Source organism: Cyprinus carpio, chromosome A1 (assembly GCF_018340385.1).
Source record: "Cyprinus carpio isolate SPL01 chromosome A1, ASM1834038v1, whole genome shotgun sequence".
NCBI lineage: Eukaryota > Metazoa > Chordata > Actinopteri > Cypriniformes > Cyprinidae > Cyprinus > Cyprinus carpio.
This window is the reverse complement of record NC_056572.1, coordinates 21,852,674-21,866,055: the sequence shown is the minus strand read 5'-3', so window position 1 is coordinate 21,866,055 and position 13,382 is coordinate 21,852,674. Positions and strand designations below refer to the sequence as shown.

The 13,382-nt window shown below is 36.3% G+C and overlaps 1 protein-coding gene across 6 annotated transcripts in view; it reads right to left on the bottom strand.

Moving 5' to 3' along the window:
- Window positions 1-292: 292 nt before the first annotated feature.
- The window catches only part of LOC109094305 (charged multivesicular body protein 2Bb), a 338,419-nt gene continuing 325,329 nt past the window's right edge, over window positions 293-13,382 (bottom strand). For all 6 annotated transcript variants that reach the window (XM_042757432.1, XM_042757437.1, XM_042757442.1 and 3 more), the window contains 3 exons: window positions 12,537-12,744; window positions 8,544-8,751; window positions 293-2,380 (listed from right to left, as the gene is read on the bottom strand). In XM_042757432.1, the coding sequence (XP_042613366.1) occupies window positions 2,198-2,380; window positions 8,544-8,751; window positions 12,537-12,744 (599 nt within the window). In that variant the 3' untranslated portion in view covers window positions 293-2,197. The remainder of the gene's footprint in view (window positions 2,381-8,543; window positions 8,752-12,536; window positions 12,745-13,382) is intronic.

Sequence of the window (13,382 nt, the reverse complement as noted above, 5' to 3'; positions counted from 1 at the left end):
TCACGTTACATGTGACTATGCGTGACTGATGTTGTATAAAAAAGTGTCACGTTACATGTAGAAACATGTCTGGAACAAAGGATGAATGTAGTATTTTTTTTTTATTTTTTAGATACTATTCAATTTAATTGATAATTATATGACTTCTGCTCGGTGTCCTTGAAACGGCTAATGACCAGCCCTGCACAATTTCTGAAACCCACACAACATAAACTGGATTTTCCATTCCAAATTTTCATTTAAACTTCACCATTAGCAAAAAAAAAAAAAAAAAAACACTGCTACTGCAACAGAAAATCAGTGTTTTTATTTAGACGAGCCTTAGAAGAGAAACTCATTCACTCTGTTTTCTACAAGAGCTGAAGATAAGATACTTCAGAGTCTCCTGGCAAGATTATGCTGCACTCTTTTCTCCGTCTTCATCCCTCTCTTTCACACACATCGGGCTCATTCACAGTGCATGTGGCTGAGGAGCCAAGTACGCAAAATCCTCTTTGCACATTTTGTACTGAGACCCAATTAATTTATCATCAACCATTTGGTGCTTCCAAATATTGTTATTAATATATTTTGCAGTATCACAAGCATATAATTTATCTATTGGATCATTATTATATGTGCGTGGAAGTGAATTACACTTCCTTTAATGCTAGGAAAATTTTAATACAGCAGCACTTCCATTAGTGCATAATTACAGTACAATAAGCAAAACTAGGCGATGATGAAAGGAAATTTTCAAAAGGAATGCAAATGGGTGAATATCTCCAACTCTCTTTTACCTAAAAACTTCGTATGCCATTCATCGTACGATACAGAAAAGGAACCGAATTAGTTGAGAGATATTTAAATATGAACGTATTTGGTCAACTTCATGACTGACGCCACATAAAACACACAAATGACAGGCACATTTTGACACAAGTGCATTTAAATTAGAATTTAAAAGGGTCAAAACAGCACTTTACCAAAAGCAGCCAAACTTGAGACGACACCACCAAGTAGTCACAGACACCAGCGGGTAGAAAGTAACACATTTTACAGTACTTTTATATAATGGTATTTATGAAGCGACATCTCCTGTTGGAAAACTTTCCAATTTTCCATTATTTCAAGACTCAATTAGCTGGTTTGCTATTGCACACCCACCTTGAATTAATACATTTTAAAAAAAGGATGAATATATTTAAAAGTTAAGACTCAACATCTCAAAGGAAAATCTTGATTTATAAAATATGTGCACATATTAAAAATATTTCAGTTTCAAGGTCTGTTGAAAAACCAACAACAACAACTACACAACATTATTACACATTATAATCACAAATTCTCAGCACGTCACAGTCACGAACAGAACAGTTGGATGAGATTTCCCCCTCAGGGAGAAAGAAGGTGAATGTAGGGGAGGCACCTGGCGTGAGGGCAGCCGTCTCTGTGGAAGATTCAAAACACAGAAAATTGCACAGAGGAGAAATGAAAAATGAAGGGCTTAGCCAGACGAATGTTTTTCCTGCTTAGCCCTTCTGCAGTTTGTGTTTAGACAATTAGATGCGGTAGGCAGAGGGAGGAATGACACTGACAGATGGGCAGAATAACCCAACATAGGCGCCACTGAAAATATACAACTATACTAACAAAGAAAGATGCAAAATCCCAGCACGGAAACAAAGAGAATCAACAGACACAGGCTGGTATTTGGCCAGTTTAGAGAGCTGGAGATTTCACATATAATCCTTTTATCCTTCGATTGTCTTTATAGTCTGTTGACAAAATCCGAAGGAAAATCAGCAGAACAGCCATTGCGACGATCCTGATTCATTAAGCACCCCAAAAAGGCTTAGCAGAGAACAAGATAATTGATTATTAGACAAAATCATTGTTTTATTTGCTTAGTTCAGGGAAAAAGTGTTCAGAGAGCTCCCAAGTGAGGAGGAAGAGAGCAGTTTCAGGACGGAAAACGGCACAGTTGTTAGTATTAGTCATGCATTGTTGAGGGACACGTTCTCAGGACGTTAAAAGACGGCTGTGTGAACACTATAAAGGTAATAAGATGATTTAAAAACCAAGGGACAGTCTTAGAGAATGAAAATTTGCCAAATAGGGACACTAACGTAAAAAATTTTCAGGTGGACATTATATGAACGTTATATAAGATGAGGGCCGAGGTCTCAGTGATCAGGAGCTCAGTGTTGATGTTCTCTCAGTTCTGCTGGAGACCCACTAGAGCACAGCTTTCTTTCCACATCTTGCTTTGCAGCCGTTCGTCATAAGAAAGTGCTGAAGACTCCGTCTTGCGTCCGTTGTACAGATACAGTCCTCCGATCCCCTCCAGCTCGGAGGCAGCTGCAGAGTAGATGGCCGTGGATGCTCCTTCTGCAGGCGTCTGTGGATGGACAGGAATCACAGATGAAGTCAACACAGCTGTGGGCATGTTAAGAATATTTAAACTGAGACTGATATTAAATATCTAAGAAGGACAGGAAAAATGTTCCCGATTCCTGGAGTAAAAATATAAATTTGTAATTTCTGCTGATGTCATTGACTTCACTCATCCTTGTACATGACAGCCATCGTGATATTACAGTAATGCAGTTGTTACAGCGTTCCTGCATTTGTGCTGTAGTGTTCTTCTTGGCACTTGAAGTCTTACCCTAGTACTTGACATATATCTTTAGCTGCAAGCTCTGGTAATTGCCATTTACTTTGCCACTTTCTTGTAAGTTCCTTTGGTAAATAAACCTGTGGCAAAATACTAGTATCAAATCTGTATTAGGACTGTCAATTTGTCACTTGGTTACACTTTAGAATAAGGTTTAAATTGTTAGCTAATGTTAATAATGTTTTATAAACCTATGTTAATAAATGTTGTAAAACTATATGAATAATGTTTCTAATTTTTAATTTTGTTTTATTTTAGTATGTTAATCTATATATATATATATATATATATATAAAATGTTTCTCTCTCTCTCTCTCTCTCTCTCTCTATAAAACACATTTAATCCTGCTTAGTGAGTTATTTGTAATAGAGCTGTTTACACAGGACACATTCCTGAAACACACTTGAATGAATTGAATGAAAGAAATATTTCACCCAAAAAGGAGCGTCAGTAAATGAAGACAGAATTTTCATGTAATTTTCACAATGGATGTCAATGAATGACAAAATGGTTTTGGTTACCAACATTCTACAAATTATTTTGTTTGAGTTCAGTAGAAGAATATAAATTACACAGTATTAGATCAACATTAGTAAATGATAAAAATTTTTTTTTTTTGGATGAACACCTTTAACTGTTTTGATAAGACATCTCAAATCCGGTGCTCTTGATGCAAATGCAACTCAAATGAAAACCACTGACTTTTTGTAATGTCTACTGAATGCATTACTTAACACTGTAATGTCTTAAATTAGCTTAACTTTGGGGCTTCTCCCCAATTTGATTATGCAATTCAATTTATTTATTGTAGGTCCTAATTCGTATGCTTCCTCATGTGACATTTGCCTCATGTTTACACGTCACGCTTTCCAGCTGCAATGGTTAATTATTTAAATTATCCTTCTAATTGCAAATGTTATGGCTCGCTTCCACATCAAAAGATCTAAAAGTTGGGCCGCACAGTTGATTAGATTGATATGCAGATGGTCAGTTGGACTATGACCTCCAGACGGATCAATTACACAGAACAGCCGATCTTCTCTAAAACCACTGCCAGATTCTGCACTTCAAACGGCTCTCTTTGAGACCAGGCAATTGGGGTTGAGCACTGTTTTTCTCCTTTCTAGATCTCTTTCGTCTGAGGGAATTTGGATTAAACTACAGGAGCCACGAGGTTTCTCTATGCTGAGCTGAATCAATACAGCACAAAGAGTGTGAGAAAAGCTTCTCTCTTAAAGCTGTTAGTATTGGGCCATACGGGGCCTGTGTGCTTAAGGTGAAATGGAACAACAGCTGTGGTACAGAAAGACTGAACAGAACAGGTACAGAAACACATACATAACCTTTATATAGTGTTTTATAGGGCTGATCACAACCTTTACCATATATATCGTGCCACGCTAGAAATGCGTCTACCAGTAGAGATTTTGCTGGGTCGTATATACAATTATTTGCATGGCTATTAGTGAGTAGGGCTGTTTTACATTATTTTTATGTGAGTGACAGTACACAGTAAAAAAAAAAAAATATTAAATAAAGATTATGGGGTATATTTCACAAGAGCCCTTCAAGAGTGTTACTGGCTGATTCTTCACAATTATTTGTGAAATTAACTAGCAAATTCTGTGTGAAAACAATCTGATGTAGGATTTACTTTATATCAACTTTTTAGGGTATATAAAGTGAAGTAACAGTTGTTAAGTGAAGTTTTATTTTTAATTTTTTTTTTAATGGTTGACAAGTCATATCACCTTGTCGAATATAAAATAATGATTGAATTCAAACAATACTTTCACGTATCTGCTATTTTACAACTGCTTTAAATGTGGCTCAACCATTTAGAAAAAGCCCCAAGAAGCTGTGGTTTACAGTTATCATGTTTTATAAAATATCTATTCGATACGTTAACATTAGATATAGCTAACATGACATGAGAGAACAACACCTTTACAGGATTTAGTAAACTAGATTAATTTATTAACTTGTCAATTTCTAAATAAATTAATACATTTCAAATTCAACTATAAATTATATTCAAGAATAAATGAACATTGGTACTATAAACAAACATTTGCGAATTGCGAATTGAAAATACGCCTAAAGGAAATGGAAAAACTCCCAGATATCCCAAAAATGTTTTTACGCTCGCATGAGGTGGTTTTTCAGGCAATGCGAAAAAGGAATAATTCACAAAACTACAATGGAAACAAATTATTTTTTTTTTTTTCGCATTTACAGGTCACCTGGCGTATGCAAAAAGTCATATGATCATTCTTCAATGTACTATAACCTCCAAGAAACACTTCATACATGGTCGCTCTCCAGTATAAGGGGCTTTCCCTGCCATTAATGCTTAGACAATTTAGACTGCACACGTCTGTGGTGCAGTGTGGCTCTGATACGGCCACTGAAGCTGATTGGGGCCACTAGTCAATGCTTGTGTTTATTCCAGCCGCAGCACACATGTTTCTGAAGCGGCTCTCTGTTTTGTTTCTGTAAAGATACACGCATTTGCATCCTTTGAATAAATATAGCCAAAGTCCGATGAAATCCCATGAAAATCCATTGCCATGACTTATCGCGAGATACAAAAGATTACGTTTTAGTCGCATAACATTGGTTAAATGAAACGGCGTCATTTCGGAATACTTTTTATCTACATTTATAAAATATCGCCAAAGTTTTGCACAAATCTGTAATGAAAACGCACCTAGACAAAACGCGCCTAGACAATACTACATGGCTATTTAATATGTAAAGCATTATTTTGTTGAATACTGAGTGAAGATTTTAGTTATACCACCTCCTGTAATGATTTATATCCAAACATTTTTGTATTCCTCGGGTTGGGTTCTGACAATTGGAAAGGTTGTCAAGTGAGAAAAGTGAAACATTGGTGGAAAATTGGTGTAAATGTAAAAGGAATGTTTAAAAGGAAGTATACTTCAGTTTTTAGAGCACATTTGATTAATAGGGAGAAAAGATTTCATATCGCTCTCTTTCTCTCAACACAGACGGTTCCAGAAATAAACATCAGCAGTTATATACGCATTCAGTATTCACACCATGCACAGCAAGCACTCTTTTTCAAGAGACAAAAAAACCTATTAAAACACATCATCTTTTACATTTTTTTCTTCTTGAATAAACCTTCTCTATCACGCTTTTCTTTTCTCCAAGTGCCGAAAAAATTGTATTCTCTACAGTGGGTGCGCTTTTCTATTTTGAAAGCCTTTGCCTGTTTAGTCATAACAATATCTCCCCTCAAGACATTCATAATTTGTCATCTTTTCTTTTAAACACGTAGAGCACACTGTCCTCGCTGAGCCTTGTAATTTCTGAGTTTTCTACAGCAATTCCTGTGCCGCATACATAATGGACGCCGTGAACCGTGACTCAACCCGACTCGTAAATAAGCACCCTGCAAAAGGATATTGCTGTGCTGATAATGATCACAATGAATCAATATCAACACACCTCACCTCAACAAGGGTACGAGTTTCACGGAAATTACAGAGAAGAGGCGAAGGTCACTGCCCATTGTTGTGGTTTTCATACGCTACCTCACCCTGTCTATTGTGCATAACTAAAGAGAGTTGTTCACACATAAAAATGAATTATATACTGTTCTGGCAGGGCGTGCAACACTATCATGTGCTGCTGCTTGTTATTCTGATCATCTCTGAAGCTCGTTTAGCACAAAATCAGCTGAATTTAATGGACCAGAAAGAAACACTTTGATTGGCTGGGGGATGACAGTAAAACAATCTGCGAAAATGGAAGCAATTTTGATAATTTTGAGCCAACACATCATTGAGCTCATAGATGGGTAGTTACTGTATGAGGTGGCATATAACACAACTTAAACAGTAAGATCCAAAAGTCTGAAATCACATTAAAAACCTGATATTATATATGTATATGTGTGTGCACATGTATGTAATTGTAAATTTGATTTTTCCTTTCTCATTCGTGTTTTCATTTTCTTACACTGATCTGAAATTCAAGAGGTGTACCAAATACTCTTTAAGAAGATGAAAGAATCACATCTGATTAACACACACACACACACACACACACACACACACACACACACACACACACACACCTTTGAAGCAAAGAGACAATATAAATCCAATTAATGTTCACCCTGACACAGCAGCTCCAAACCTTTAGATTTCAATACGAATTCCAAGAGATTCAGTGAGACAGACAGATGGTGGAGGAAAAAAGAAAGAGTGAAAACAGTGTCTCCTGGGATACACTGCCCTGTCACAATGCCTTATTGCAACATATCGGGGAAGGTGGGTTTTTCACAAAGTGTTGTCATTCAACAGTGCACCTTTGTCAGTAACTCTAAAGCATGTTATACGCAAGCGCAACATATCTGAGGGAAAATATTCACAAACTTGACAAATTAAATTTAATGCTTTTTAGATATGAAAGCTGGGAATTCTATACTGGACTGATAAGTAATGACAGGGATTTTAGTTATTTTTCAATTTATCAGTATTATTCAGTTTTGGATATTTATTTGCTGATATTTAATTGTGGATATGCTTTTGCCGATTTTTAGATTTTGTCATCACATAGGACTCGAAAGAAAAGTTTAACTCTAAAAAATTTAACTCTTTAAGAGAGCTTTCAAATAAAAGGGGTCCCAACCAGGGTTATTATAGTTCAACTAAAACCACAAAAATAAATAAATAAATAAAAATAAAATAAAATATAAAAAATACATATAAAATATGAAATCTCAAAAAAAAAATTCAGCTACAACCTTCTCAACTTCAATAACTGTGTGGTTTGGTTCAGCTACAAAATCAGACATCAGAAGACTACAGAGAACGGTTCGGACTGCTGAAAGGATTATTGGTACTCCCCTGCCCACCCTTCAAGAACTGTATAGATCCAGAGTGAGGAAAAGGGCCTCAGAAAATCACTCTGGATCCCTCACACCCAAGTTACCCCATCTTTGAACTCTTGCCATCTGGCCGGCGCTTCAGAGCCGCAAATACCAGGACAGTCAGGCACAAGAACAGTTTCTTCCCCCAGGCAATCTACCTCATGAACAGTTAAATGTTCCCCACTTATGCAATAAAAATGTGCAATATCATTATATTTATTTTGTTACCCCTTCATCCTAGTACATCCCTGCATCTTACTCAATCCAATTCCATTATCATTTATAGCACAATTGTTTATACACTTATTTATCTGCAAAGGGTTTTTATTTTTTATTTTTTTGACTGTGTGTTGTTGTCTTTTGTGTACTGGAAGCTTATGTCACTAAAACAAATTCCTTGTATGCGCAAGCATACTTGGCAATAAAGCTCTTTCTGATTCTGATTCTGATTCTGATTTTTCTTTATTTAACTTCAATCTATTTATCTATCTATCTATCTATCTATCTATCTATCTATCTATCTATCTATCTATCTATCTATCTAATCATAAATAGTACAGATGTTTAATATTTTTCATTTAACAGTTAGTCTGTAATCTGAGAATAATTGCTGTCTTTTTGATACTGAAAATTTGCATTTTTAATTACACCCACTTAAAAGTGGTACATTCACTCTAGCGTCTAGTTTGATTTCACCCCATTTCCTGTTCTCTCTCTGTCCTGTCATAAAAAGTGGCAACAAAGCCAAAAATGAACCCAAACACGAGTGAAACTGAAGCTCTACACCTCAAGAATTCTCTGTCAAGCACAAGGAGATGTCTGAATAAACCATCGCTCCAGTGACTCAGGCCTAGTTTGGCTGACTTTCCAAAAGTTAGGCAAGTTATTAAAATGAAATAATGCATTCCAAATATGTCGAGGAAATTATCATCCTCTAGTAACCAATGAGGTTTTATAGAGGAAAATATGATTTGCCTTACCCTGAAGAGCAGTTTAGCGAAAGGTTTCTTGGCCAGCTTGGCTAGACTAGACAGATTGTCATACAGGGCTGTGTCCACCATGCCTGGGTCCACTGCGTTAACTGTTACAGGGTCACCTCTGACCCACAACTGGTTCTGCAGGTGGTAGGAGAACAGCAGCAGGGCCAGTTTACTCTGGGCGTATGCACCATGAGTACTGTAACACATCCTGTGCAAGAGAGAGAGAGTGGGGGAAAAGAAAGAGGCACTGAGTGTGGTTAAACAGCTATTTTGATGTCAGAGATCATTCATGTATTGTTTACTGTAAGTTGTGTTTGTAAACCCATTATAACAAGAATCTGCTTGCTTCAAGTCTGATCATTCAGTGGATCTTAAAAGTTAGTGTTTTTTGTATTATTTATAAGATTTATTAAAATTTTATTTTTTATATCTTTTATATTTATAATATAATTAAAAAAAAATTCTATTCAGTGTTACCTTTTTTAGGTTTTTCATGTAATATTTCAGTTTTATTTCAGCTAGCATATTTTAGCATATCCATTTAATCTTAATAATTGCAGTTTTAGTTTTTACAACCCAATTCAACTCATTTTACAGTACTTCCATCATGGCACATTTCTGAATGAAACAGGATATTCAATGAGAAAAATAAAATAAAATAGGGCAGGACTTGATTTTATGTATCAGGAATAGATTGGATAATTAAAAATGATCTTTCCATAATAGAATGGGATCAGAGGATGCAATCTGGCAGTTGGAGGAGCACAGAAAAATGAGAAGGCTTGATAACGTCATGTGAAAAGTTAAGTTGCTTCAAAATAATTACATTTTCATGAAGGATTCTGCAGACATTTTTTATATCTTTTAAATAACAGCTGACATGATCAGACGTCTTTTATACACTCTGGGACTGCCCATCAAGATGTATATAATCTGATTAATGTCTTGAGGTGTGGCAACCATAGTATAAGCGGAATAATTGTCTCCGGGCCCGTTGAATTATTAGAAAAATAATGCACACCCGAGGTGTAACGGCATCACCACCTGGGATGTGCATCATTTTTCATATTATGTAGGTAAAGCACATACACTATCTCTCCCGCTCTCTCTCCCTCACAGAAGCACATACATAACTTACAGTACAGAAACATACACGCTCTAACGTCATTATAGCTACTCTGGCGATTTTATTTTAAAAGCTACATGATATTTCTCACAAGCGAGCTAACAGCGGTGTTTGTGAACAAAATTAAATTAAAGTTTCACTGTAAGTAGAGACGATGCTGCCAAAGAGTTCTGAGAGAGACAGACTCAGAGAGGTAATATACATGTGCTCTCTCTCTCTCTTTCTCTCTGTCTGTCTAAGAACTTCAGTCTGCTATCAGCGGCTCAAGCCTCTGTTACTAGGTCTAAAATTACGTTCTGGAATTAGCAACGGAGGCGTTGGATAAGATGCGGAAGAAATTAATACTACTCACAATAGCATTTACAATACAAAAACCAGACGAATCCCTTGAAATATATCATCTGATCAATGTCTTGAGGTGTGGCAACCATAGTATAAAAGGAATAACTGACTCCGCTTTGTGTCATCACCACCTCAGGTGTGCATAATTTTTCTAATAATTCAATGGCCCATCATCAATTATTCCTTACATATTCATTTTTTTTTAAATTACAAGAAAAACTCATTTTAGGCTGTTTGTTCTATTGTAATTTGTACAGTATATTCTCATTTTATTACTGACTTGAATAATTTACTTGTTAAATGTTTTCTTGATTTATTGTTCCATTACAAATACTTGATTTAAGCATGTCAGTTTTCATTTAATTTGTTGTATGTTGTATATTAACATTCAACATAAAATAATTTGTTAAAAAGCATATTAGTTTTAGCTATGGTATTGGACTTTTAACAGAGAATCATGAAATTTCACCAGCATTGGTCTCAGGATGATGCTACAGTATATGCTTTAGGAAGGTCTGAGTATAAGATACACTTGCAGGCATCTAGAGGAGACAGTGACCCTCACATTAACAAACCAAAAATCTTGCATTTCTATGTCCTAGAGTGCCCTAGAATGAAGAATCCATGTCTAATCTTTCAGCTGACTCATTTATCCGTTATTTATAACAACAGATGTCTTTGCACCCACCACCGCCTCTCTCCTTCTCTCACCTTGAAGAAAATATTTATTAGAAATCCTCTGATTTCTGCTCCTCCCACACACACACACTTAACATACAGCATGACAAGAAGTCATCACCGGTTGCAGGCGGGCACCTTGTTTTCTGTATTTGATTTGTCGTTTGTCAGTATTTATTGTAACACTCATAACCACCCGTCCCTGCCTCCCAGGCGGCTTTGCAGCATTCAGTAGACACATGGTGCTCTGAATCACGTTGCATGTTATAGCAACAGTGTCCTTGAGCTGTGGAGTATATGACTGCAGTAACGGATGAGGACTCTCAAGACTGAAAAGCAATAAAAGACGTGTGAAAAAAATAGAATGGCGGCAATATTTTGAGGAATAAAGCAGATGTAAACAGGACAGACAGATCTGCACTACAGGAAGTTCTGTTTAATATGAGACGGAGACGTTTTCCGCTTTAAGAATATTAGGGATGTACCTATATTAAAATTCTGGCTGATATCGATAAGACAATATTATTTTCATGATGGCAAATGATGAATGGTTAATATTAAAATCCAATACTAAAGACAATCGTTTCAGATGCTACACAGGAATTAAAGCATCACAATATTATAATTCATCGTATGAATGGATATTCATTTTAAGATCTGCTAAAAATGAAGAACATTTAAAGAGGTCATATGATGCTTTTTTAAAGATCATTATTTTGTGTCTTTGGTGTGACAGAATATGTTGACATGCTTTAATGTTCAAAAAACACATTATTTTTCAAATACTGTACATTATTGTAGTTATTCTGTGCTCTGTGTCTCTCTTATGTCTATCCTTCTGACAAGCGCAGTCTGCTCTGATTGGCCAACTGACCCAGTGCATTGTGATTGGCCGATCGCCGCAAGCACTCTTCAGAAATATAACGCCCCTTTCCATAATCATGAGCTTCATCTTTTTAAAATAAACGTAAAGACAGTTAATAATGACCTTAGTTTTACCATCAGTTCAAGCCCAAAAGTGGAACAGAGTCGCGTGACAGACACCGTCATGATTCTCGTATGTGTTTGCAGTACACAAGCCATGGACGGTTAAGACAGCTGACTCCACTGTGTGACCCTGTCTCTCTCTCTCTCTCTCTCTCTCTCTCTCTCTCTCTCACACACACACACACACACACACACACACACACACACACACACAACACACAGATACTATTGGCAAAACTCCACATTTGAACAGTCAATAGCAAATACTGTAATAACAAAACATACTCACAGTAGCTAATTCAGAAGTGCCAGATTGTCTTGGCAAGGTCAGAATTACCTCCTCTCCTAGGTTCACTAAACGGTCGTCCATAAAATGCGTTGCTGTTCTGTTGTAAGTAATCTTAAAGATTCCTAAATGCATCTACTTTCGGAAGGCCAAATAAAGTGCTTTTGCTTTTGCCTAGATACACACAGCATCTCCCTGACATGGCTGCTTCAACTTTAACTGCGGTTACTGAAACCATGCCTTCTTTCTTTGCGTGAACATTTGTGTGGCATTAAGCAAATATTTCCACATAGTGACATAGACATGTGTGAGCATGTTTGAATGAGCCGTTTTGGGGGGCGTGGCAGAGTCTTAACTTTGATAAAGAATATCTCTTTGGATTTGAGACTTCAGTCTTTGCAACTTTACAGATCTTCTTTATGCACCAAGAGCTTGTAACACTCCAAAGAGAAAGGAAAAATTTAAATCGCATCATATGACCCATTTAAGATTCGGCTTGTCCTTTCCATTCACTAAAAAGCTTGAGGCAAGAAAATAATCTCAATTATAATAATAAAAAAAAAAAGGTTCTAACCTTCCTTGCAAGTCATCCAGAGTTAATCTTCCTCCATAGTGGGAAGCTGAAGACATAATGATTATTCGGGAAAATTTCCCAGGTTTGCCTGACTTCTTCAGCACATCCAGCAACAGGACTGTCAACAGGAAATGGCCCAGGTAGTTTAGCCCAAAGTGCAGCTCAAATCCATCCTCTGTCCTCCTCTCCGGAACAAGCATAACACCAGCTGCAGAGAGGAACATCATTGGTGATATACTGTGAACAGATAGAATCCTACTAGGCTTGATCAAGTATTCACACCTTGAAAATTACTCATGAGTCGCTTCTGAGTCACTCTTTCCTCTGGTTTGAAAAATGATGAACTTTAATCGCTTTGAGAACACTGTACCGCATGCAGCTCTCTGAATACTGTGGATTAGGTATAGCTGGTTTATTGATTTGCATCTTTTTTTAACAGCTTTTAGCACACACAGAAGGATTTCAGAGATGTCTTCATATAAAACTGAACTAGCGAATAACCATTTCCTCCACTAATAGTTCTTAATGTGTCTATTGCTTGTTAAATCATGGTCTTGGTTTTTTTTTTTAATTAAACTCATGCTGGAAAGTAGGGCTGGGCGATACACCAAAAATGTAATCATGAGAATTCGTTCCATGTCATAAAATATTGATATTTATCACTATATTCATTTACCATTAATGGAGAAGGACATGCTTTCCAAATGTTTGGAAGGCCTTAATTTAGTGCCCTATGAAACCCGTTTTATGCTCTCCATTTTATTTTTTTGGATTTTGTGTTTTATTATTTAATATATATATATATATTTTTTAATCTTTTAAAATTGAATCAAATTAAAATATAAA